The sequence below is a fragment of the Oncorhynchus clarkii genome, chromosome 5 (genome assembly GCF_045791955.1).
Source record: "Oncorhynchus clarkii lewisi isolate Uvic-CL-2024 chromosome 5, UVic_Ocla_1.0, whole genome shotgun sequence".
Lineage (NCBI taxonomy): Eukaryota > Metazoa > Chordata > Actinopteri > Salmoniformes > Salmonidae > Oncorhynchus > Oncorhynchus clarkii.
Genome location: NC_092151.1, coordinates 78,906,356 through 78,933,146, shown reverse-complemented (window position 1 = coordinate 78,933,146; position 26,791 = coordinate 78,906,356). Strand labels below are relative to the sequence as shown.

The following is a 26,791-nucleotide window of genomic DNA, read 5'->3' as shown; positions in this document are numbered from 1 at the left end:
GTCCATCTGGCCACTCTACCATAAACGTCTGATTGGTGGAGTGTTGCAGAGATGGTTGTCCTTCTGGAAGGTTGTCCAATCTCCAAAGAGAAACTCTGGAGCTCTGTCAAAGTGACCATTGGGTTCTTGGTCACCTCCCTGACCAAGGCCCTTCTCCCCTGATTGCTCAGTTTGGCCAGGGCCAGCTCTAGGAAGAGTCTTGGTGGTTCCAAACTTCTTCCATTTAAGAATGTTGGAGGCATCTGTGTTCTTGGGAAGCTTCAATGCTGCAGACATTTCTGGTACTGTACCCCAAATCCGTGCCTTGACACAATCCTGTCTCGGAGCTCTCCCGACAATTCCTTTGACCTCATGGCTTGGTTTTTGCTCTGACATGCACTGTCAACTATGGGACCTTATATAGACAGGTGTGTGCCTTTTCAAATCATGTGCAATCAATTGAAATTACCACAAGGGGACTCCAATCAAGTTGTAGAAACATTTCAAGGATGATCAATGGAAACAGGATGCACCTGAGCTCAATTTTCGAGTTTCAAAGCAAAGGGTCTGAATAAGGTATTTATGTTTTTTGTGAATGGGCCTACCCCTCACCCTCCGATCCAACAGTTCCCAGATGTGATGGATTGAGATCCCATTGAGATCCCAAGTACAGCGTCTGGTTGCTCCTCATTACACACCACAGACCAGCAAATATTATTTACATCATCAACATATGAATCACTACAAAACTTCTTGTATGACCTCTTATACACTACAGTGGGGAGAACAAGTATTTGATACGCTGCCGATATTGCAGGTTTTCCTACTTACAAAGCATGTAGAGGTCTGTAATGTTTTATCATAGATACACTTCAACTGTGAGAGACGGAATCTAATACAAAAATCCAGAAAATCACATTGTATGATTTTTAAGTAATTGATTTGCATTTTATTGCATGACATAAGTATTTGATACATCAGAAAAGCAGAACTTAATATTTGGTACAGAAACCTTTGTTTGCAATTACAGAGATCATACGTTTCCTGTGGTTCTTGACCAGGTTTGCACACACTGCAGCAGGGATTTTGGCCCACTCCTCCAAACAGACCTTCTCCAGATCCTTCAGGTTTTGGGGCTGTCGCTGGGCAATACGGACTTTCAGCTCCCTCCAAAGATTTTCTATTGGGTTCAGGTCTGGAGACTGGCTAGGCCACTCCAGGACCTTGAGATGCTTCTTACAGAGCCACTCCTTAGTTGCCCTGGCTGTGTGTTTCGGGTCGTTGTCATGCTGGAAGACCCAGCCACAACCCATCTTCAATGCTCTTACTGAGGGAAGATCTTGCGATACATGGCCCCATCCATCCTCCCCTCAATACGGTGCAGTCGTCCTGTCCCCTTTGCAGAAAAGCATCCCCAAAGAATGATGTTTCCACCTCCATGCTTCATGGTTGGGATGGTGTTCTTGGGGTTGTACTCATCTTTCTCCTTCCTCCAAACACGGCGAGTGGAGTTTAGACCAAAAAGCTCTATTTTTGTCTCATCAGACCACATGACCTCCTCCCATTCCTCCTATGGATCATCCAGATGGTCATTGGCAAACTTCTGACGGGCCTGGACATGCGCTGGCTTGAGCAGGGGGACCTTGCGTGCGCTGCAGGATTTTAATCCATGACGGCGTAGTGTGTTATTAATGGTTTTCTTTGAGACTGTGGTCCCAGCTCTCTTCAGGTCATTGACCAGGTCCTGCCGTGTAGTTCTGGGCTGATCCCTCAACTTCCCCATGATCATTGATGCCCCACGAGGTGAGATCTTGCATGGAGCCCCAGACCGAAGTTTATTGACCATCATCTTGAACTTCTTCCATTTTCTAATAATTGCGGCAACAGTTGTTGCCTTCTCACCAAGCTGCTTGCCTATTGTCCTGTAGCCCATCCCAGCCTTGTGCAGGTCTACAATTTTGTCCCTGATGTCCTTACACAGCTCTCTGGTCTTGGCCATTGTGGAGAGGTTGGAGTCTGTTTGATTGAGTGTGTGGTCTTTTATACAGGTAACGAGTTCAAACAGGTGCCGTTAATACAGGTAATGAGTGGAGAACAGGAGGGCTTCTTAAAGAAAAACTAACAGGTCTGTGAGAGCCGGAATTCTTACTGGTTGGTAGGTGATTAAATACTTATGTCATGCAATTAAATGCAAATTAATTGCTTAAAAATCATACAATGTGATTTTCTGGATTATTGTTTTAGATTCCGTCTCTCACAGTTGAAGTGTACCTATGATAAAAATGACAGACCTCTACATGCTTTGTAAGTAGGAAAATCTGCAAAATCGGCACTGTATCAAATACTTGTTCTCCCCACTGTATATTAGGCCCAGCCTTTGGAACTTTGGTTTTCCTAGATATGGCTATTATATTGTGATCGCTACATTTGGATACTGCTTTAAAGCAAATATCTGCAGCGTTAGTAAAAATGTGATCAATACATGTTGATGATTTAATTCCTGTGCTGTTTGTAACTACCCTGGTAGGTTGACTGACAACCTGATCGAGGTTGCAGGCACTGGTTACGGTTTGAAGTTTCTTCCTGAGGGGCAGCTTGATGATAGCCAGTCAATATTTAAATCACCCAGAAAATATTATTCTCTGTTGATATCACGTACATTATCAAGCATTTCACACATATTACCCAGATACTGACTGTTAGCACTTGGTGGTCTTTAGCAGCTTCCCACAAGAACGGGCTTTAGGTGAGGCAGATTAACCTGTAGCCATATTACTTTAACAGTATTTAACATTAGATCGTCTCTAAGCTTTACAGGAATATGGTTCTGAATATAGACCGCAACACCGCCTCCGTTGGCATTTCTGTCTTTTCGGTAGATTTTATAACCATGTATTGCTACCACTGTATCATCAAAGGTATTATCTAAGTGAGTTTAGAGATAGTCAGAATATGAATGTCATCTGTTACAAGCAAGTTATTGACTTCATGGACCGTGTTTCTTAGGCTATATATGTTGATATGGGCTATTTTTAGCACTTTTCTGCATTGCTTGATTGTTTTTAATGCTTTACTGGGAAGCTTATCAGAGGTAGACTTCCTCATGTTATTTACATTGGAGCTGATAGTGCAGGGTGAGCTGCATAAAGTGGTCTTCCTACTATTGCACACCGCCTCAGTGCTAACAGTGTAACTCTGGTTTATAGGCTCATGATTACTGCTTACAATAGCTGTAGGATAAACAGATGTATTCGGTGCAATTAGGGGTACATAAATTAAATGACTTACATTGTGTTTGCCAATGCCCCTAAGATCAGCATTATGACTACTCATTGTCACAATGGTAGGGATTAATTGAGCTGGTCTTTGATCATTTACCAGTCATTGTTTCAACGCAGCCTTGAAATGCATGGACAGAGTCCAGGAGCCAAGATGATTTGGATGGACTCCGTCATTCCTGTAGAGTATCTTCTGTTTCCAGAAGGTGTCAAAGTTATCAATAAAAGTGACTCCATCAGAGCTACCCTAGTCTTTTAGCCAGATGTGTAATGCCAGCAGTCTGCTGAATCTTTCACACCCACGGCCCAACGATGGTACTGGACCTGAAATTATTGGCTGTTTTTTGTAGTATTTTAATGCTAAAATCAGTTCTATAAAATCAATTTTCAAATGTTCCGAGCTAGCCCTCCTGATGTCGTTCAACCCCACATGGACTACGACAGTGTCAGCTCCCGGCATCTGTGGTAGAACAGTCGGAAGCAGCCTTGTTATGTCCTGTACTTGTGCTCCTGGGTAACACAGGGTTTTTGCCTTGGGGACCGAGATGTTTCTCACCATAGAGCTGCCTATGATGACAGGTGATGTTGAATGGGCCGGTCTCTCAGGCATCCTCACTGTCTGGTGAGGCTGGGAGCTCTGAGGATTTGAACCCGAGGTAGAAGGCACCGGAGAGGGAGACAGGTACCTCCGGATCCGATCTTGATTGGGAAGCCACCACGGACGAAGGCAACGGAACCTCTAGATCTAGGGAGGCAAAGCTGTTTCTGGTCTGTGTCAGTTCCAGGCTCAACATCTCCATGGAAACCCCCGTTGCCAGAGGACGCCTTCTTCGACTTCCACGGCGAGTGACGTACCTCCATGGCTGGTTGGTTGGGTCGAGATCAGCTACATTCTTCAGGGAAGGGGGAGAACCCTGCCTAGCACCGGCCAGTTGTCTATGGAGAGCAAAACTAACTAGAAAAATAAAAAGTAGGTGGGCGTGGGTTCCCCAGTAGCTATGTAGGTTTTCTACTTGCTTGCTAAGAGTAGCTACTTCACTCCTGTAGTTCTCTGCAAGCAAGCAGTTGCTACATTGAAAGTCAACGCGGTCCACATTGTCCCGGAACAAAGCAAAGTAAACACAACTCCTGCAACGTTGGAAACGTTCAATAGCGACCTCCATTTGAGACGCCGAGCCAGCTAGGCTAGCTGGGCTTTCGCGTCTCTCCCCCTATACGGAATCTGGCAGGATCCCGGGACAGGTAGCTGCGCTCATAGCAATTTAGCCCAACAGTGGATTCAAAATCAAATAAAAGTATTATATATATATATATATATATATATATATATATATATATATATATATAAAAACACTGTCAGCTTTTAAACCGAGATCTTTAGTTCAGATTTCAGCGTTCGACAAACCTCAAAGAGAGGTTTCTAGGGCATTCAAAAGGTCAGAAGGTCAGAGTAGAGATCAGCACTGGTCACCACCCACTGGGCAAAGACTGGTTGAATCAACGTTGTTTCCATGTCATTTCAACCAAAAAATGTAATGTGATGTCGTTGAATCAACGTGGAAAACAAATTGGATTTGAAAAAAGTAATCAATTTAAGGGAATTGTGTTATTTTTTCCCTCAACTGAAATCCAATGACGTGGTGACATTTTTTGTTGATTTCACGTTGAATTCATGTTAGTTGACAACTCAACTAAATGTATATCAAAACTAGACGATGAACTGAAGTCTGTGCCCAGTGGGCAGTAGAGAGACGCCATTATATTACAACCCATTTAATCCAGTGGAGTGGCCTGATAATGATTGGTACTGGTCTAAAACCGACAGCTAACTGGGCTTGTATCGATCGGAACTGGTTTAGTGAGTCAGTTAGTCAGATAATGTTTTTTTAGGTCAGGGCGAGGATAGATGAACAACTGGAATGGAACGTCCCCCAGGAGATGGTTTCCATGACACCCAACCTTCCCTCCACACCCTACCAGCCTTACCCCCTTCTCTCTCGCGCACACACACACACGCACACACACACACACACACACACTCCTCCGTCTGGGAGCCTGGTAAACAGAGGCAGACTGTAGAGTTGTGATCTGGTATAAAAACACTCAGAAGACACATTTGCCTAAAGGGCCCCTGTAATTGGTGGACTAGTTAAGAAGCATGTAAGCATGTGTGTGTTTTGTGTATGCTTGTGCGTTTGTGTGTGTGCAAGCGTGTGGGCGGATACGTGTGTGTGCCGTGTTGTCCCAGCAGTCTCAGCAGGAGTCCTGCTCCAGACATTTACATTAATAATACACTACATTTTGTACACCGCTTGCTGAAACAATAACTAAATTAAGACAAATACACACACACACACGCACACACACACACACACACACAGCTAGAGGGAGATGATTCAAATGAGAGGCTAATGAAATGGAAAAACAGGAAGTCCTTTGTCACACAAACAGTAAAATACTAAATCAAAGGATAAATGATGAGACTAATTGGAGTTTAGCTTATCCTCTCATTCACCTATTATTATCTGACCCTGCTGGTCATCTATGAACGTTTGAACATCATGAAGAACAATCTGGCCTTAATGTCTATGTACTCTTATAATCTCCACCCGGCACAGCCGGAAGAGGACTGGCCACCCCTCAGAGCCTGGTTCCTCTCTAGGTTTCTTCCTAGGTTCCTGCCTTTCTAGGGAGTTTTTCCTAGCTACCGTGCTTCTACATCTGCATTGCTTGCTGTTTGGGGTTTTAGGCTGGGTTTCTGTATAAGCACTTTGTGACATCTGCTGATGTAAAAAGGGCTTCATAAATACATTTGATTGATCTACTTATTAATATTCAGGCTCGAAAGCAATACAAGTCAATGGTGACATACCGTTAATATTTCGGCTCGAAAGCAATACAAGTCAATGGTGACATACCGTTGAATGTGTGTGTATGTAGTGTGTGTGTGTTGTGTGTAAGTAGCATGTCATTGTGCCCCATATTCCCCTCCTATTCCCATCCCGGGGAGCATTCTGATATGGAATTCTTAATCAGATGGCGGTGGGGTACGCCGTGTTATCAGGGTGTGTACAGTGTGTCTCTGTTTGTGTGTGTGCGTATCCGTGCGTGTGTGTGTTTGTCTGTGTGTGTGTGGCGTGCATGAGGAGGGGTGTTAATTAAGTGGCGTGTGTTGTTGCCTTAGGGATGGCTAGTAGTTAGCTACATAGACCTCGTTACTCCCCTTGGTTACTGTGCTGTCAGCCAATTAACAGCTAGCTAACTAACCCTGCACTAACTGCGCTACGGCTAACAGGGGAGGAAGATGAGCAGACTTGCCCCCCAGACACAGCCCCGCCAGGTACAGAGACAACAGACAGACATCCCAGGAGAGGAAGATTAGAAGGAAGAGAAAAAAAACAGGGAATAACCAAGCACAGACCTTCTTCGCTCCGGTCAGAGCAGCCTTCTGCAGTTTACGGTAACAGTATTTGGCATAGCCGCTGATCGCCACTCCTGGAAGAAATAACACACACACACAGAGGTTAGTTGTTAGATCATACAGCAACGTGTTGTAATTACCGAAGAGAAGTGGACTCAAAACACTGGTACAGGAAGGAAACAGAGATAATAAATACACACACACACACACACACACACACACACAATAGTTCATTACTGGAGGGTAACACTGGTCTAATTCTGGAAACACACCATACTGCTCCAGGCCACTGTCCTCCTGACCCTACAAGAACACACGCACACAAACACACATACACTGACACAATGTTCAACCATCAAGTTCCTGTTGTCTACATAGTTACATACACACAACAGCAGGATTTCACTGAGGTAACAGGCCTAGCAGTTACCAGTTACCCTACACTAATGTAAAAAGACTGAACTGATGCCCAGGACTCTCCCCTTAGAGAGACTGCAGTGCAGACAGATGTAATATGGGTCAGAGAGGAGAGGTGCAGGGAGAACCTCCTTTCAATCAGACAACAAAATGATCTAGTAAAATGAATTAGTAGACACCCATATGAAAAAATACTATAGCATACTATGCTCTAAATACTGTAGTATTACTATATTTATAGTATACTTTTTGCAGAAGTATACTGTAGTATTCACTGTAGTGTTTCTAGTAAAGTTTACTATAGTATAAACACTAATATTACTATAGTAAAAACTATATTATAAACTGGGTGGTTCGAGCCCTGAATGTTGATTAGCTGAAAGCAGTGGTATATTAGACCGTATACCATGGGTGTGACAAAACATTTATTTTTACTGCTCTAATTACATTGGTAACCAGTTATAATAGCAATAAGGCAACCTGGGAGTTTGTGATATATGGCCAACATACCATGGCTAAGGGCTTTGTCCAGGCACTCTGCATCGCGTCGTACATAAGAACAGCTCTTAGCCGTGATATATTGGCCATATACAACACCCCTTTGTGACTTATTGCTTAAGTATACACTACCGTTCAAAAGTTTGGGGCACTTAGACATTTCCTTGTTTTTGAAAGAAAGCACATTTTTTGTCCATTAAAATAACATCAAGTTGATCAGAAATACAGTGTAGACATTGTTAATGTTGTAAATGACTATTGAAGCTGGAAACGGCTGATTTTAATGGAATATCTACATAGGCATACAGAGGCCCAATATCAGCAACCATCACTCCTGTGTTCCAATGGCATGTTGTGTTAGCTAATCCAAGTTTATCATTTTGAAAGGCTAATTAATCATTAGAAAACCCTTTCGCAATTATGTTAGCACAGCTGAAAACTGTTGTTCTGATTAAAGAAGCTATAAATCTGTCTTTTGTTAGACTAATTCAGTATCTGCAGCATCAGCATTTGTGGGTTTGATTACACTCAAAATAGCCAGAAACAAAGAGCTTTCTTCTGAAACTCATCAGTCTATTCTTGTTCTGAAAAATGATGGCTATTCCATGTGAGAAATTGCCAAGAAACTGAAGATCTCGTACAACGCTGTGTACTTCTCTCTTCACAGAACAGAGCAAACTGTCTCTAACCAGAATATAAAGAGGAGTGGGAGGCCCCGGTGCACAACTGAGCAACAGGACAAGTACATTAGAGTATCTAGTTTGAGAAATAGACACCTCACAAGCCCTCAACTGGCAGCTTCATTAAATAGTACCCACAAAACACCAGTCTCAACGTCTGTGTACGTCATTAAAATGCATCGCCACAGCCAGCTAGCCACCACACACACATGCACGTAACCACACACATCACACAATATCTCTCATCCAACCTTTAGTATCGTTAAGGGGGTCCATGTGTCTGTAGATGTATCCCTCCAGGTAGGAGTGGAAGCGAGGTGTAGGCGGGAAGAAGGCCAGACACACAGCCATGAGCTCCCAGCCCCTCTCCAGACTATCGTAGCGGAAGTTCTCTGTGAGAAGTAGTGGATGAGGTTAGTGTTCATTTGACTTCAGGTTGACTGTGCATCAAGCCTGTGTCTAATGAATTAATAGGTTTGTTAATTATGTGTCCAGTAGTTTACACACGGTTAGTGTTACACAGTGTGTGTGCACGTAGCTGTGTGTGTTCAGGTGTAAAGCGGGCCGTGTGTGAGTGTGTGTGAGCGTGTGTGTGTGTCTGTGTGTGTACCTGTAGTCTGACGACACAGCTGAATGTAGAGTTCATCACGAAGACCCTGGCTGCTCCAACCACGCACTGCCACCTGGGAAGAAAAGAGAGGGAGGGGTAGAAGAAAGAGAGAAAGGACAGAGAAGGGAGAGAAGGGAATTATTAAAAGTCACATATGTTTCCATGATGTGCAGAATTAATAAACTGAAGGAAAATTGAAGCTTAAAAGACATAAATGCATAAAATAACAGAGTAAAAAAGTAGAGAAGTGAGAAGCAACACAATGAAAGTCAATTCAAAGAGAGACATGAACAAGTAGAAGCAGAGAACAGAGAGAGGGATAATAAAAGGGCCTGTGCAGACCTCTAGGGCGATGTTCAGGGGGCCAGTCTTGGCGCGAAAGAGAGAGAGAAAGACAGAGAGGAAATGAGGGGGGGTGGAATCATTAAGTCATGTTTATTTCCTTGATGCACAAAATCAGAAACTGAAGATAAATTGAAGCTTAAAGCACATAAAATGACACATGGCTGCAGAAAGGGAGACAATGGCTCAGTCCAAAATGGCACCCTTTCCCCTTTTAGTGCATTACTTTTGACCAGGGTCCATAAGGGCTCTGGTCAAAAGTAGTGCACTATATAGAGAATAGGGTGCCATTTGGGATATGACATAAGGATATCAGAGAGTCTGCAGACCTCCAGGGCGACAGTGAGCGGGTCAGTCTTGGCCCGGCGGTCTCCCATGTAGGTCTGGATGAGTTTAAAGATCTCCACCGCCTCTCTCTTTACCGCACGGTCTGACGTCACGATCATGGGCTTTTTGATTGGCTCACTGCTCCACGCCAGCATGTTGGCTATGGACACCTTGCGCCGGAACAGACCCTGAGAGGGAGGAAGAGGAGGAGGGGGAGAGGAAGGAGGAGGAGGAAGGAATGATAGGTCAATATTTAGCTTTGCTTATACTAGATATTATATAGATGTGTTTGTGTGAGACAGTGAGTACTGAGAGTGTGACTGTTCCTGTGTATTTTAAATTGTAAAGCGGCGTGTGTGTCTGTAATGTATCAGTGAGTGTTAAAGTGTAAAGTTAAGTGTGTGTGGGTGGGTGTACCTGTGTGTGTTTGTTAAAGTGTTTGGAGGCCCAGTTCTCAATGTCGGTCTCGGAGGACGGCTTCCTCAAGGTGAATTCTGGGAACACTCCACAGCTGGCGCTGGGCATCATGTTCCGAGCATTCCGACTCGCCTCGAACTGAGCACACGCTCCAAGATCCTCCGACTGAGGGAGAGAGGAAGAGAAGGAGAGACAGAGAGAGAGGGAGGGAGAGAGAGAGAAAGAGAGAGAAACAGTAGCAGTAGACAAACACATGATGTTAAAAGGGAATGCTGTGAGGAAAGAGAGAGTAGAGGACAGACAGCCTCTTTTTTTCCCTTTAACGTCTCATTTTTTCTTTCTTTCTCTCTGCTCTGAGTTTGAGTAGCACTGTATTCCTTGGTAAGCACTTTCAGGCCTGCTATTTTCCACTAACCCCCACATCCCCCCCCCCCCCCTCTTTCTCTCTGATGGTTGATATGGGGGCAGATTTCTCTTATGTGAGGGCTAAGTTAAGTGTGTGTGGGTGTGTTTGTGTGTGTCTTACAATGTGATGGTAGATATAATGAGAGAGAGAGAGGAAGAGAGAGAGAGAGAGAGAGAGAGAGAGAGAGATGGAGCGAGTTAGAGAAAGGATGGATAATTGGAGGGATGGAGTGATGGGAAAAAGAGGTACTGTAGGCAGGGTTGCACATATGGAGCAGAATAAATCTGGCTTGTAGTTCCCCCCACAGGCTCCCATCCTTCTCTGGCATGGCTCCCATCTCTCTTCACACCTTAAAGAAGACCTGCTGTCTCTCTGTCTCACACATTCAGCAGCACACACAGAGAGGTGTGGGAGCATGTGACGTGTCTCTGTGTGTCTTTGTATATGGCCTGGTGTGTCAATGCCTTTCTGTGCATGTACTGGGATGTATGTGTGTGTGTGTGTGTGTGTGTGTGTGTGTGTGTGTATGCTTGTGTCTAAGTGAGTGTAGGCCTGTCTGGTACAGTGAGTCTAGATCATTCCTGTAGTCCGGTGATCTGTGCCTACATTCTAAGTGATGGTACATGGCAGTGTGTTATGTGTGTTGGTTTTTCTATCCTTGTGGGGACCTAAAATCAACAAAAGCCCCCACGAGGATATTAAAACAAGGAAATACGTGGTGACAAACATTTTAAACTTAGGGGTTAGGTTTAGGGTTAGGGTTACAATTAGGGTTAGGAGTTAGGTTTAGGATTTGGGTTAGGGTTAAGGTATGGTAAGGATTAGGTTCAGGGTTAGGGGTTAGGAAAAATAGGATTTTGAATGGGAAAATGTTTTGGGTTCCCACGAGGATAGAAGAACATAACGTGTGTGTAGCCTATCTGGTACAGAGAGTCCAGGTAAGTCCCTGTCTAAGTGGCAGTAGATAAGTGCAATAGCAGCAGTATGGATATTACACAGGGGATGGAACCGGTTCAGGGAACAGAACAGAAAACTGTAAAAAATATATATATATATATATATATTCAAGGAACAGAATCAGAACCGGGAACGAAAGTGATCTATACTGTTCCAGAACAGAACCGTTATTTGAAAAGAATGGGAACCGGTTAATAATGTTATTTTACGCTCTGGTCCCACAAAAAACACAACAAAGCGCCTATGCAAAGCCCTCCGTCTTTCAATCAAAAACTTCATCCAGTTTCTGCCTGACTGCCTTCTGTCTACCTGCCTGCTGTCTACCAGCTGAAAATCTTTGCCAGTGTGTGTGCGTGTAGTCTAGCAGCCCCTCCCCCTTCCAAAGCATAGCTGTAGCCTACTGACATTAAAAGCATGATTCAGAAGATAGGGAGAGCAATTATTAATTAGAGAAGAATGGATTATGTTTTTAAATGCCAGTTAGGTGTACTACAGTTGTCACATTTTACACTGGATTTATTAACTACAAAAAGGTAAAACGTGTTTTAAATTCTGGTACCGCTCTGCACACACAAGCTTGTTAGCTAGATAGCAAGCTTTGGTCCAATATTAAATCTCTGACGTTCAAAGACATTCAAAGTTCCTTCATAGAAGCCACTCTGGAGGCATAATTCTGTGGGCCTAATTCAGATAATGCATGTCAACACAAGATGCCACAGCACTTAAAGCACCCTCTCTCGCTTCCCACCCACAAAATGTCAGTTGTACACTTGTCTTTCCATCACTCAAACAACTCACTGAGCTTTAGCTTGCCCACTCCCTAGCAAGCTGCTCAATCCACACTGTATACTTGGTGAAGTAAACTAATGTCAAGCTAAATGTAAAAATAAAAAAAAGTCTAAGGTTTAAAAAGGAACAGAAGGAACAATATAAACCTGGACTTTTTTTGGTTCAAACCAGTTCAAAACTTTATTTTACTGGTCAGAACAGTGGAACGGAACGAAAAAAATAATTATTCTGTTTAGAACGAAACGATTGGAAAATAATTTTGGTTCCAACAACTGGTATTACATAAACCAATCTCACCCCATTAAAATAATGATCTGATTCTGCACATGATAAAACATTAATGGACCTGTGGCAGCTAGGGCGTGGCTCTGTGACAGAGAAGATGAGCTAGAGTTCGAAGTCACACAGTCACATGTGCACACACACACACACACACACACACACACACACACACACACACACACACACACACACACACACACTTACACGGAGACATAGAATATAAGAGCTAGAGTCTGCACTGCACTGACAGACTGTGTGTGTGTGTGTGTGTGTGTGTGTGTGTGTGTGTGTGTGTGTGTGTGTGTGTGTGCGTGCGTGTGTGTGTGCGTGTATGTGTGGATACCTGTGAGGGGTGTAGGAAGGGTTCAGGCGAGGCCAGGTTGGTCTGTACAGACAGGCTCTTCTCCAGCAGTGCCTGAGGGAAGCCCAGTCTGTCGAAGGTGCTGCGTTTCCAGTGGTAATGCCCGTGGTGCCCGTCGCTCTGTGCCAATGCCTCATCCTCGCTAAACGCCCTCACCACTGGGCCTGGCAGGGGCAGGGGCACCGCCCCATCACTCTCGTACCCGTCTTTAGACCCTCCTCCCTGGTTAGAGCCCCTGGCCGAGCCCCCTTCCCCCGGGGCTGATTCCCAACTGCTCCTCTGTTTCATCACTTGCTGGGCCTCCCATGCCAGCCTGGCCTGGTTCAACACTGCCTCTGACAGGGTCCCTGACATCGGCCCCTCCTCCCAGTCTGCCCCAACACCACCACCCCCTCCACACCTTCCCAGCTCCTGGGGCAGGGAGGGTTTCCGGGTCTTGCGTTTGCGGTTCCCCCCGGGCGAGAAGCCCCCTCCACCTGCAGACCCAGAGAGGGAGAGGGAGTGGTGCTGACTGGAGCTCCAGGACATAGAGTCCTCGTAGAGCAACCTCTGGCCTCCGCCCTCGCCCCCCTCCTCGCTCCCGTAGTCCAGCAGCAGCCGGGGGTCCCGTATCAGACTCTGGCTGTGTTGGAGGGTGTAGGATCCTCCGTAGGAGCCCCCATACCCCCCCATGGAGGATGGGGTGGCAGTGGAGGTCCCGTAGTGAAGGAGCCGGTCGGCTGTCTTAGAACGTGGGCTGGAGGAGGACTGTTGGAGGAGGAGGAGGGGGAGGAGGAAGAAGATGACTTTATTGAATAATGTACACGAATGTCCAACTGGTGCCAGCAACCTTCCAGTTACCGTCCTACTGTCAGACATGGGATTCGAGCCGGTAACCCTCCGGTGGCTGGCCTATCTCTCTAACCTCTAGACTACCTACCTGTTCCACGTAGACCAGCTGTTTGACATACTCCTTCCCAGCAGGGCTGTACTCCAGACTCTGGGTCTTCTCTGGACACTTCTGTCTGGTCAGCACCAGCTGGCCGTAGGGGGAGTGGCTCTGTTTGGGAGAGTGATAGAGGGGTGTCGCCGAGGAGGGCTTTCCCCGGGCCGGGGACTTCCCTGTGCCATACAGCAAGGAGGAGTCAGAGCCCAGGTGGTGCATCACGTCTGTGGGCGGTTCCTCGTAGATGGGCGGGGGCTGGTACTAGAATCATAAAAAACAATACGTTTCTCAAAAAGTGCACACAGAAAAGACAGGCGACAATCAAATCCTAGTGCAATTAAAATCAATCATAACAAGACCGATCACACAGGGACACTGGGAAAGACACAAAGAGGCAAGTCAAACAGAGTCAATCACAGAGCATACCATAGACTAGCTGAAAGAGATGTGTTTTTACATGTTTAATGAACGTGTTTCTGTAACTATGTTGGAGTGTCGTACCTCCGAGGGGGGCTCCTCGTAGAGGGGTGGTTCGTAGGCGTAGCGGGGGGAGGGGGGCTGTGAGTCGGCCGAGGGGCGACGGTGTGTCCCGGTACCTCCGCCCCCTAGCTCCGCACGTTTCAGGAAGGGCGACTGGCGGCGGTCGACGTAGAGGATTGGAGAGCCGTCAGGGCCAGTGTCAGGGGTGGCGGAGCCTCCAGAGGAACGGCGGGTACGGGAGGCGGTGCCGGTGCCAGGTGCGGGGGTGAGGGTAGGGGGGTCGCAGGGGGAGTAACCGTTCCCCTGGTGAGAGAGGAAGCTGGGTTCTCTGTCTGTCACCTTGATCAGCATCCTCTCCTTGGTACCTGTGTTCCATCTGAATGGAGAGGTTCTAAGGGGGGAGGCAGAGAGAGGTAGAGTGAGAGAGAGAGTTAATTATTGTATTTGGCACAGAGGAGCTGTCAGGCGTGATTCTGTTCAGTTACTGGTGTGTGGTATCCAAAGTAAATCCTGACAAAGTTTGAACACAGACACAGCATAGCATTTCAACTTTCCCATAGATGAGTTAGTGGTTGGAACAGAACAGAACAGTCAGAGACAGGAGTGAAACCCCCTAGCCTGGTCCCCGATCTGCTTGTGCTCTCTTTTCAACTCCTGTGGCGTAACAATGACCATAGGAGTTGGCAAGTCAGCACAACGAGATCTGGGACCAGGGTGTGAAGCCATTGTTCTACACAGTTGACCTGGTGCTGCTGTCAGTCACACAGCAGACAGGACAGCAATGTCCTGACCTGCTGCTCAGGAGACAGGTACAACTGAACCCTGGCAGGAAAGCTACACCTAAACCTAAGCATGGTATTCTCATAAAATATTGTTGTATTCTTATGGATTGTTTTAATGCAATATATTAACTGTGTATCACAAAACTGAGTGTTTTTCAGTGAACACCCAACAACAGAGAGAAACTGTGAGAGAAATATAAATGATGAGTTTTAAGAGAGAGAGATAGAGATGGAGTGAGGTGGAACCAAGGACTGATCACCCCAATCCACAAAAGTGGAAACAAATTTGACCCCAATAACACCGTGGGATATGCGTCAACAGCAACCTTGGGAAAATCCTCTGCATTCTCAATAACAGCAGACTCGTACATTTCCTCAATGAAAACAATGTCAAATGTCAAATGGGCATTTAACAAAATTACAGTACAACAGACCATGTATTCACCCTGCACACCCTAATTGACAACCAAACAAACCAAAACAAAGGCAAAGTCTTCTCATGCTTTGTTGATTTCAAAAAAGCCTTCAACTCAATTTGGCATGAGGGTCTGCTATACAAATTGATGGAAAGTGGTGTTGGGGGTAAAATATACGGCATTATAAAATTAATGTACACGAACAACAAGTGTGCGGTTAAAATTGGCAAAAAACACACACATTTCTTTTCACAGGGCTGTGGGGTGAGACAGGGATGCAGCTTAAGCCCCACCCTCTTCAACATATATATCAACGAATTGGCGCGGGCACTAGAAAAGTCTGCAGCACCCGGCCTCACCCTACTAGAATCCGAAGTCAAATGTCTACTGTTTGCTGATGATCTGGTGCTTCTGTCACCAACCAAGGAGGGCCTACAGCAGCACCTAGATATTATGCACAGATTCTACCAGACCTGGGCCCTGACAGTAAATCTCAGTTAGACCAAAATAATGGTGTTCCAAAAAAGGTCCAGTCGCCAGGACCACAAATACAAATTCCATCTAGACACCGTTGCCCTAGAGCACACAAAAAACGGTACATACCTTGGCCTAAACATCAGCGCCACAGGTAACTTCCACAAAGCTGTGAACGGTCTGAGAGACAAGTCAAAAGGGCATTCTATGCCATCAAAAGGAACATAAAATTCAACATACCAATTAGGTCAAAGAGCCCATTGCCCTTTATGGTTGTGAGGTCTGGGGTCCGCTCACCAACCAATATTTCACAAAATGGGACAAACACCAAATTGAGACTCTGCATGCAGAATTCTGCAAAAATATCCTTTGTGTACAACGTAGAACACCAAATAATGCATGCAGAGCAGAATTAGGCCGATACCCACTAATGATCAAAATCCAGAAAAGAGCCATTAAATTCTACAACCACCTAAAAGGAAGCGATTCCCAAACCTTCCATAACAAAGCCATCAAATACAGAGATTAACCTGGAGAAGAGTCCCCTAAGCAAGCTGGTCCTGGGGCTCTGTTCACAAACACAAACACACCCCACAGAGCCCCAGGACAGCAGCACAATTAGACCCAATCAAATCATGAGAAAACAAAAAGATAATTACTTGACACATTGGAAAGAATTAACAAAAAAACAGAGCAAACTATAATGCTATTTGGCCCTAAACAGAGAGTACACAGTGGCAGAATACCTGACCACTGTGACTGACCCAAACTTAAGGGAAGCTTTGACTATGTACAGACATGGCTCTCAAGAGAAGACAGGCTATGTGCACACTGCCCACAAAATGAGGTGGAAACTGAGCTGCACTTCCTAACCTCCTGTCCAATGTTTGACCATATTAGAGAGACGTATTTCCCTCAGATTACACAGATCCACAAAGAATTCGAAAACAAACCCAATTTTGATAAACTCCCATATCTACTGGGTGAAATTCCACAGTGTGCCATCACAGCAGCAAGATTTGTGACCTGTCCCACAAGAAAAGGCCAACCAATGAAGAACAAACACCATTGTAAATACAACCCATATTTATGCTTATTTATTTTCCTTTATGTACCCTTAACCATTTGTACGTTACAACACTGTATATATACGTAATATGACATTTGTAATGTCTTTATTGTTTTGAAACTTCTGTATGTGTAATGTTTACTGTTAATTTTTATTGTTTATTTCACTTTTGTATATTATCTACCTCACTTGCTTTGGCAATGTTAACACATGTTTCCCATGCCAATAAAGCCCCTTGAATTGAATTGAAATTGAAAGGCAGAGAAAGAGAGAGAGAAAAAGGTGTGAAATCGATTGCAGCACTAGCCACCCTCGGCTTCAATAGTTCCATGCTCTGTGTGTGTGTGTGTGTGTGTGAGTGTGTGTGTATTGAGGGGGTAGGATTAAGGATTACAGGGTTGTGTATGTTGGGTTAGACCACACTGTGCTAGGGAGCCATTAGATACAAAACCACCTCTACTCATTTTTCCCCTCTCGCTCCCTCTCTCCACATCTCCTCTATCATCTCTTGTTCTCCCTCCTGGCCTCTCTGTCACTCCCTTGCCTGTCTTCTCTCCTTCCATCCAGCTCTTTAAATCTCTCTCTCTTTCCCTCTCTCCCTAGAAAATCAGTATAAAGTGAACATTGTTCCTCCTTTCCCTATCCATAAATTATTCCTATACATTTGACCTTCAAATCAATTTACACCCTGCATCCCACTGCTGACTTGCCTCTGAAGATAAGCAGGGTTGGGCCTGTTCGGTCCCTGGATGGGAGACCAGATGCTGCTGGAAGTGGTGTTGGAGGGCCAGTAGGGGGCACTCTGGTCCAAGGTGATCCCAGAGCAGTGAAGGGGACATTGCCTTGCGTAGAGTTTCGGATGGGACGTTAAACGGATGGCATGACTCTCTGTGGTCATAAAAAATCCCATGGCACTTTATTATAAAAAGTAGGGGTGTTAATCCCGGTGTCATGGCTAAATTCTCAACCTGGCCCCGTTCCATCATCCCCCTCATTCCTAATTGGCATATATCACTCCTCACCTCTCTAAATGATCTGTTGTGAGCATTCTGGCACAAAAATGGTTGCAGTGCATTATCCATGTAGGTGCCACACATTGGTGGTGGATGAGGTGAGTTTCCTCCTTACTGTGTAAAGCGCTTTGAGTTCTAAAAGTGCTATATAAATCCAATCAATGGGGGTACCATGAGAGTTATTTAAGGTACTCGTCAAAGAGGTAGGGTTTCAGATGTTTTCGAAAGATGGGCAGGTACTCCGCTGTCCTGATTTTAGGGGAGAGCTTGTTTCACCATTGGGGAGCCAGGAGCTTTGACTGGGCTGAGCGAGAGCTGCCTTCCTGTAGGGGAGGGCCAAGAGACCAGAGGTGGAGGAATGGAGTGTTCCGGTTGGGATGTAGGGTTTGAACATAGCCTGAAGGTAAGGATGGGAAGTTCCCCTTGCTGCTCTGTAGGCAAGCACCAGGGACTTGAAGATGATGCGAGCTTCGACTGGAAGCCAGTGGAGTGTGCGGAGGAGTGGGGTGACATGGGAGAAATTAGGAAGGTTGAACACCAGGTGTATTGACTGGGCGTGGCTTTAGCCACTGCAACGATTTAATTAACTCAATCAATATGATCAACCAACCTGTCATCAACCAACTCTTAAAATTACGTCAAATCAAAGGGGAATTTGGAGCACCTGCATCATTTGATGGACATCAGACACACGTACTGTATGAGCACAAACCCAGCAGGAGACGGAGAAGAGAGTGGGTGATGTGTATGTGTTCAGGTGAGGGCAGGCAGGTTGGGCTGACAGCTGCAGTCTGTCGCGTCTCTGCTTCTGAAGATCAACTCCAGATGGCTGTGAGATCTGGCTTTCTCCACATACATTATGGATCTGACACACACACACACACACACACGCACGCACGCACAGACACACAGACACACAGACACACACACACATACACACACACACACGCACGCACGCACAGACACACACACACACACACACACACACACACACACACACACACACACACACACACACACACACACACACACACACACACACACACACACACACACACACACACACACACACACACAGGCTTAGTGTATACAATGCATTATGGATCTGTTCATCAATATGCTGGACCTTCAGGAAGACTGAACTCCACAGCACTGCAGAAAAACCTCCACTAAAAACCTCCAGACTCTGTACCGGTTCCCCCTGTATATAGCCTCGCTACTGTTATTTTACTGCTGCTCTTTAATTATTTGTTACTTTTATTTCTTATTTTTCTTTAGGTATTTTTCTTAAAACTGCATTGTTGGTTAAGGCAGCATCTTTATTTAACGGACATTTGAGAAAATGACCAGACCCATATGCATTGGGTCTCGTAGCCTGATATCTTAACCGCCTAACCGCCATCGATAAGAAACAATACTGTGCAGCCGTATTCATCGACCTGGCCAAGGTTTTCGACTCTGTCAATCACCACATCCTCATCGGCAGACTCGATAGCCTTGGTTTCTCAAATGATTGCCTCGCCTGGTTCACCAACTACTTCTCTGATAGAGTTCAGTGTGTCAAATCGGAGGGCCTGTTGTCCAGGCTTCTGGCAGTCTCTATGGAGGTGCCACAGGGTTCAATCCTTGGACCGACTCTACTCTCTGTATATCATCAATGATGTCGCTCTTGCTGCTGGTGAGTCTCTGATCTACCTCTACGCAGACGACACCATTCTGTATACTTCTGGCCCTTCTTTGGTCACTGTGTTAACAACCCTCCAGGCAAGCTTCAATGCCATACAACTCTCCTTCTGTGGCCTCCAATTGCTCTTAAATACAAGTAAAACTAAATGCATGCTCTTCAACCGATCGCTGCCTGCACCTGCCCGCCCGTCCAACATAACTACTCTGGACGGTTCTGACTTAGAATACGTGGACAACTACAAATACTTAGGTGTCTGGTTAGACTGTAAACTCTCCTTCCAGACTCATATCAAACATCTCCAACCCAAAGTTAAATCTTGAATAGTCTTCCTATTTCGCAACAAAGCATCCTTCACTCATGCTGCCAAACAAACCCTTGTAAAACTGACCCTCCTTCCGATCCTCGACTTCGGCGATGTCATTTACAAAATAGCCTCCAATACCCAACTCAATAAATTGGATGCAGTCTATCACAGTGCCATCCATTTTGTCACCAAAGCCCCATATACTACCCATCACTGTGACCTGTATGCTCTTGTTGGCTGGCCCTCGCTTCATACTCGTCGCCAAACCCACTGGCTCCAGGTCATCTACAAGACCCTGCTAGGTAAAGTTCCCTCTTATCTCAGCTCGCTGGTTACCATAGCAGCACCCACCTGTAGCACGCGCTCCAGCAGGTATATCAGGTATATCTCTCTGGTCACCCCCAAAACCAATTTTATCTTTGGCCACCTCTCCTTCCATTTCTCTGCTGCCAATGACTGGAACGAACTACAAAAATCTCTGAAACTGGAAACACTTATCTCTCTCACTAGCTTTAAGCACCAGCTGTCAGAGCAGCTCACGGATTACTGCACCTGTAAATAGCCCATCTATAATTTAGCCTAAACAACTACCCCTCCTCCTACTGTATTTATTTATTTTGCTCCTTTGCACCCCATTATTTATATCTTTACTTTGTACTTTCTTCGACTGCAAATCAACCATTCCAGTGTTTTACTTGCTATATTGTATTTACTTCGCCACCATGGCCTTTTTTTGCCTTTACCTCCCTTATCTCAGCTCATTTGCTCACATTGTAGATAGACTTATTTTTCTACTGTATTATTGACTGCATGTTTGTTTTACTCCATGTGTAACTCTGTGTTGTTGCTTTATCTTGGCCAGGTCGCAATTGTAAATGAGAACTTGTTCTCAACTTGCCTACCTGGTAAATAAAGGTGAAATGAATAAATAAAATAAACTCTGAAATCTTATAATTGTATGAAATTGATTAGAATCATACAATTATAATCTGATGATGTATGTAGTTGTAGTTAGAATTAGATTAAACAATGTATTTGTATAGTGGAAAAACACAGACTGTCTGAGCAAGGCGTAGCTTAGGATTTGAACTTGTATGTGTGTGCCGACGAAAAAAAACGAGAACAGTTCAACTGTGTTTGGACCGACCTGGTTAGGCCTCTGAGGAACTTATGATAGCATAGGGAGTACTTCTCAAGGTTTCCCTAATCTCGGGGGAATGGAACTGTCGGCTAGGTAGTGATACACAGTGGTGAGAACTATGGAGAAGGATAAAACTCACCTACTGTTTGTGTGGAAGTATGTGCGTAGGATACCTAATGTTTGTGTGGAAGTATGTGCGTAGGATATCTACTGTTTGTGTGGAAATATGTGCGCAGCTATAAAATGGATGTCTTTGTATAATTGACTTCAGAATGTTCTCGTGAATAAACTGTACTAATCTTTTGCATAAGCTGAGTCTTTGCCTAATTATTATTATACCCATGGTCTTACAAAGCTCGGGGATTGGTCAAAGCTATTGATTGATTGATAGATATTATCATTGGGATTGAAAATTCTCATGACACTATATAAGGTCCCACAGTTGACAGTGCATGTCAGAGCAAAAATCAAGCCATTAGGTCGAAGGAATTATCTGTAAAGCTCAGAGACAGGATTGTGTCGACGCACAGATCTGGGGAAGGGTACCAAAAAATGTCTGCAGCATTGAAGGTCCCCCAAGAACACAGTGGCCTCCATCATTCTTAAATGGAAGGAGTTTGGAACCACCAAGACTCTTCTTAGAGCTGTCTGGCCGGCCAAACTGAGCAATCTGGGGAGAAGGGCTTTGTTCAGGGAGGTAACCAAGAACACGATGGTCACTCTTACAGAGCTCCAGAGTTCCTCTGTGGAGATGGGAGGAGTCTCTGAATGTCCTTGAGTGGTCCAGCCAGAGCCTGGACTTGAACCCAATCCAACATCTCTGGAGAGACCTGAAAATAGCTGTGCAGCGATGTTCCCCATCCAACCTGACAGAGCTTGAGAGGATCTGCAGAAAATAATGGGAGAAACTCCCCAAATACAGGTGTGCCAAGCTTGTAGCGTCATACCCAAGAAGACTCAGGGCTGTAATCGTTGCCGAAGGTGCTTCTACAAAATAATGAGTAAAGGGTTTGAATGTTTTTATTTGTAATACATTTGCAAACATTTCTAAAAACCTGTTTTGCTTTGTCATTATGGGGTATTTATTGTGTGTAGATTGATGAGGAAAACAAACAATTCAATCAAATTTAGAATAAGGCTGTAACGTCACAAAATGTGGAAAAAAATCTATGGGGCTGAATACTTTCCGAATGCACTGTACCAGAGGCCACTAAAATAGAGCTCGTTCTATTGCCCCATTGGACCCCCCCAGCCCGGAACTCACAAAAACAACTAGTACTGGACCACACACTGCCCAACATCACTGACATTATTAATTAACTCTGAAAATCACACAAAACCACTGAACACTACTTCTCTTAAGGGGACATACTGACTGAAAATGTGTGTGTATGTGTGTGTGTGTGTGTGTGTGTGTGTGTGTGTGTGTGTGTGTGTGTGTGTGTGTGTGTGTGTGTGTGTGTGTGTGTGCGTGAGAGAGAGAGAGAGGAGAGCTGGTTTGTCAGCTCTGGCAGAGACAAGAGCAGAGAACACATTTACAGGACACTGTGACCCGGGCCAAGCGATTTCACCAATCACAGAAGACTGAAGCAGATTACAGCAAGTGAGCAAAAGACAGACTTGTTAGAGAGAGAGAGAGAGAGAGAGAGAGAGAGAGAGAGAGAGAGAGAGAGAAAGAGAGAGAGAGTGAGAGAGAGAGAATAGGGGGGGGGGGGAGAAAGAGGAGGAGAGGGAGGGAGATAGAGATGGAGCGAGAGAGAGGGATGGGCAAATAGAATGTCAGAGAACCTACAGGATTTGTGGTTGTGGTCATGGTTCTGTATAAGACTTAGATACCCCTGTGCCTCCTCCCTGTGGTTGAGTTAGAGTTAAGATTGTGGTCGGGTCATGGTTAGGGGAAGTGTAGTGTATGCAGTTACCTGTCTGCCTCCTCTCTGTTCCCCTGTTTCTCTGATGCGGTCAGTTCCTGGTCCAGTGAAGATGAGGTGCTCCCCTCTCTACTGACCGCACTGCTCCTTCCCGGGCTGTTATCAGCTGACGTCCTCCCCCCTCTTTCTCCCCCTGTCCCTCCCCCTCCCGGGCAGGGAACATCCGTGTGCTGCTTCAGCGTCTGTAGCTTCGCGAGGGGGATGATGTCACAGGCCTGAGGGCGGTGCCAGACGGTGCGTTGCGTGGAAGCATTGTAGTAGTAGAAGCGGGAGGTGTTGGGGTCAAACAGCTCCCACCACTGGTTGTCCCCTGTCCTCTTAATACGTACCCCTTGAGGGGGGTCCCACACACACTCTCCGGTGAGGAGATTGGCATACATGCGTTCCCGCGTGCGCGGCTCTATGATCTCCACCCACTCCAACCTGCAGAGGGGGACAGAGGAGAATAGACAAGAGATGAATAATACTGTACTATAGCATCATGTGATGATATAGGCCCAGGAAATTAATACTATTCTAATTCCTATTACTATTTTATTCTAATTCCTAATTCTATAGTGTAAAGCGTATATGAGCCTCTTTGCAAACATGACTTAGGCTTTGAGATGTGAGCTTCTCTACAGCTGTGAGTCTGCCTCTTCCTATCCTCTCCTGTGGAAGCCAGCTGCATGGGTCAGATGTGACAACAACCTGCATTATCCAGGCCACACCACATAATACACAGACAACCTCAAATCAAATCAAATCACATTTTACTTATCACATGCTCCGAATACAGCAGCTGTAGACCTTACCGTGAAATGCTTACTTACAAGCCCTTGACCAACAATGCAGACCTTACTGTGAAATGCTGACTTACAAGCCCTTGACCAACAATGTAGACCTTACTGTGAAATGCTGACTTACAAGCCCTTAACCAACAATGTAGACCTTACTGTGAAATGCTGACTTACAAGTCCTTAACCAACAATGTAGACCTTACTGTGAAATGCTGACTTACAAGCCCTTAACCAACAATGTAGACCTTACCGTGAAATGCTGACTTACAAGCCCTTAACCAACAATGCAGACCTTACTGTGAAATGCTGACTTACAAGCCCTTAACCAACAATGCAGTTCAAGAAAGAGTTAAGAAAATATTTACTGAATAAACTAAAGTAAAAATTGTAAAATAAAAATAAAAATGAACACAATAAAAATAACGAGGCTATATCCACAAGGTACCGGTACGAGTCAATGTGCGGGGGTACAGGTTAGTCAAGTTATTTTGTACATGTAGGTAGGGGTGAAGTGACTATGCATAGATAATTAACAGCGAGTAGCAGCAGTGTACAAACAAACAGAGGGAGGGCGTGTCAGTGTAAAAGTTCAGGTGGCCATTTGATTAATTGTTCAGCAGTCTTATGGCTTGGGGGTAGAAGCTGTTAAGGAGGCTTTTGGTCTTAGACGTGGCGCTACCACTTACCGTGCGGTAGCAGAGGGAACAGTCTATGACTAGGGTAGCTGGAGTCTTAGACAACTTTTTGGGCCTTCCTCTGACACCGCCTAGTATATAGGTCCTGGATGTCAGGAAGCTTGGTCCCAGTGATGTACTGGGCCGTACACACTACCCTCTGTAGTGCCACCCTAGACACACTCCAATTTGCTTACTGCCCCAATAGGTCCACAGACAACGCAATCACAATCACACTGCACACTGCCCTAACCCATTTGGACAAGAGGAATACCTATGTAATAATGCTGTTCATCGATTACAGCTCAGCATTTAACGCCATAGTCTCTTCCAATCTCGTCATTAAGCTCGAGGCCCTGGGTCTTGACCCCGCCCTGTGCAAATGGGTCCTGGACTGTCTGACGGGCCGCCCCCAGATGGTGAGGGTAGGAAACAACATCTCCACCCCGCTGACCCTCAACACTGGGGCCACACAAGGGTGCGTTCTCAGCCCTCTCCTGTACTCCCTTGTTCACCCATGACTACGTGGCCATGCACGCCTCCAAATCAATCATCAAGTTTGCAGACGACACTACAGTGATAGGCTTGATTACCAACAACGACGAGACGGCCTACAGGGAGAAGATGAGGGCCCTCGAATTGTGGTGTCAGGAAAATAACCTCACACTCAACATCAACAAAACAAAGGAGATGATCGTGGACTTCAGGAAACAGAAGAGGGAGCACCCCCCTATCCACATCGACGGGACAGTAGTGGAGAAGGTGGAAAGTTTTATGTTCCTCGGCGTAGACATCACAGACAAACTGAAATGGTCCACCCACACAGACAGCGTGGTGAAGAAGGCGTAACAGCGGGAGGCTGAAGAAATTTGGCTTGTCACCAATAACACTCACAAACTTCTACAGATGCACAATCGAGAGTATCCTGTCGGGCTGTATCACAGCCTGGTACGGCAACTGCTCCACCCACAACCGTAAGGCTCTCCAGAGGGTAGTGAGGTCTGCACAACGCATCACCGGGGGCAAACTACCTGCCCCTCAGGACACCTACACCACCCGATGTCACAGGAAGGCCAAAAAGATCATCAAGGACAACAACCACCCGAGCAACTGCCTGTTTACCCCGCTATCATCCAGAAGGCGAGGTCAGTACAGGTGCATCAAAGCTGGAACCGAGAGACTGAAAAACAGCTTCTATCTCAAGGCCATCAGACTGTTAAACAGCCATCACTAACATTGATTGGCTGCTGCCAACATATAGACTCAATCTCTAGCCACTTTAATAATTAATAATTGGATGTAATAAATGTATCACTAGCCACTTAAACAATACCACTTTATATAATGTTTACATACCCTAAGTTACTCATCTCATATGTATATACTGTACTCTATACCATCTACTGCATCTTGACTATGCCGTTCGGCCATCGCTCATCCATTTATTTATATGTACATATTCTTAATCATTCCTTTACACTTGTGTGTATAAGGTAGTTGTTGTGAAATCGTTAGATTACTTGTTAGATATTACTGCACGGTCGGAACTAGAAGCACAAGCATTTCGACTACACTTGCATTAACATCTGCTAACCATGTGTATGTGACCAACAAAATTTGATTTTGATTTGATTTTGAATTTTACGGTCAAATGACGAGCAGTTGCCATACCAGGCAGTGATGTAACTGGTCAGGATGCTCTCGATGGTCCAGCTATAGACCTTTTTTGATGATCTGGGGACCCATGCCAAATCTTTTCAGTCTTCTGAGGGGGAAAAGGTGTTGTCGTGCCCTCTTCATAACTGTTTTGGTGTGGTTGGATCATGACAGTTTGTTGATGATGTGGACACCAAGGAACTTGAAACTCTTGACCCGCTCCACTACAGCCCCATCGATGTTAATGGGGGTCTGTTCGGTCCACCTTTTCCTGTAGTCCACGATCAGCTCCTTTGTCTTGCTCACATTCGGGGAGAGGTTGTTGTCCTGGCACCACACTGCCAGGTCTCTGACCTCCTCCCTATCGGCTGTCTAATCGTTGTCGATGATCAGTCCTACCACTGTTTTGTCGTCAGCAAACTTAATGATGGTGTTGGAGTCGTGTTTGGCCACGCAGTCGTGGGTGAACAGGGGGTACAGGAGGGGAATAAGCACGCACCCCTGGGGACTCCCATGTTGAGGATCAGAGTGGCAGATGTGTTGTTGCCTACTCTTACCACCTGGGGGCGGCCCGTTTGAAAGTCCAGGGTCCAGTTGCAGAGGGAAGTGTTTGGTCCCAGAGTCCTTAGCTTAGTGATGAGCTTCGTGGGCACTATGGTGTTGAACGCTGAGCTGTAGTCAATGAACAGCATTCTCACA

The 26,791-nt window shown here is 45.4% G+C and overlaps 1 protein-coding gene across 1 annotated transcript in view; it reads right to left on the bottom strand.

The window, feature by feature from the left end:
- The window catches only part of LOC139410235 (rho GTPase-activating protein 39-like), a 39,647-nt gene extending 13,780 nt beyond the window's left edge, over positions 1 to 25,867 (bottom strand). Inside the window, exons 1-11 of the mRNA XM_071155708.1 lie at positions 25,857 to 25,867; positions 22,975 to 23,406; positions 14,191 to 14,560; positions 13,684 to 13,950; positions 12,747 to 13,511; positions 9,970 to 10,134; positions 9,555 to 9,740; positions 9,226 to 9,252; positions 8,884 to 8,956; positions 8,525 to 8,665; positions 6,679 to 6,752 (exon numbers count right to left, since the gene is read on the bottom strand). Coding sequence (XP_071011809.1) covers positions 6,679 to 6,752; positions 8,525 to 8,665; positions 8,884 to 8,956; positions 9,226 to 9,252; positions 9,555 to 9,740; positions 9,970 to 10,134; positions 12,747 to 13,511; positions 13,684 to 13,950; positions 14,191 to 14,560; positions 22,975 to 23,406; positions 25,857 to 25,867 — 2,511 coding nt within the window. The remainder of the gene's footprint in view (positions 1 to 6,678; positions 6,753 to 8,524; positions 8,666 to 8,883; positions 8,957 to 9,225; positions 9,253 to 9,554; positions 9,741 to 9,969; positions 10,135 to 12,746; positions 13,512 to 13,683; positions 13,951 to 14,190; positions 14,561 to 22,974; positions 23,407 to 25,856) is intronic.
- Positions 25,868 to 26,791: the final 924 nt, after the last annotated feature.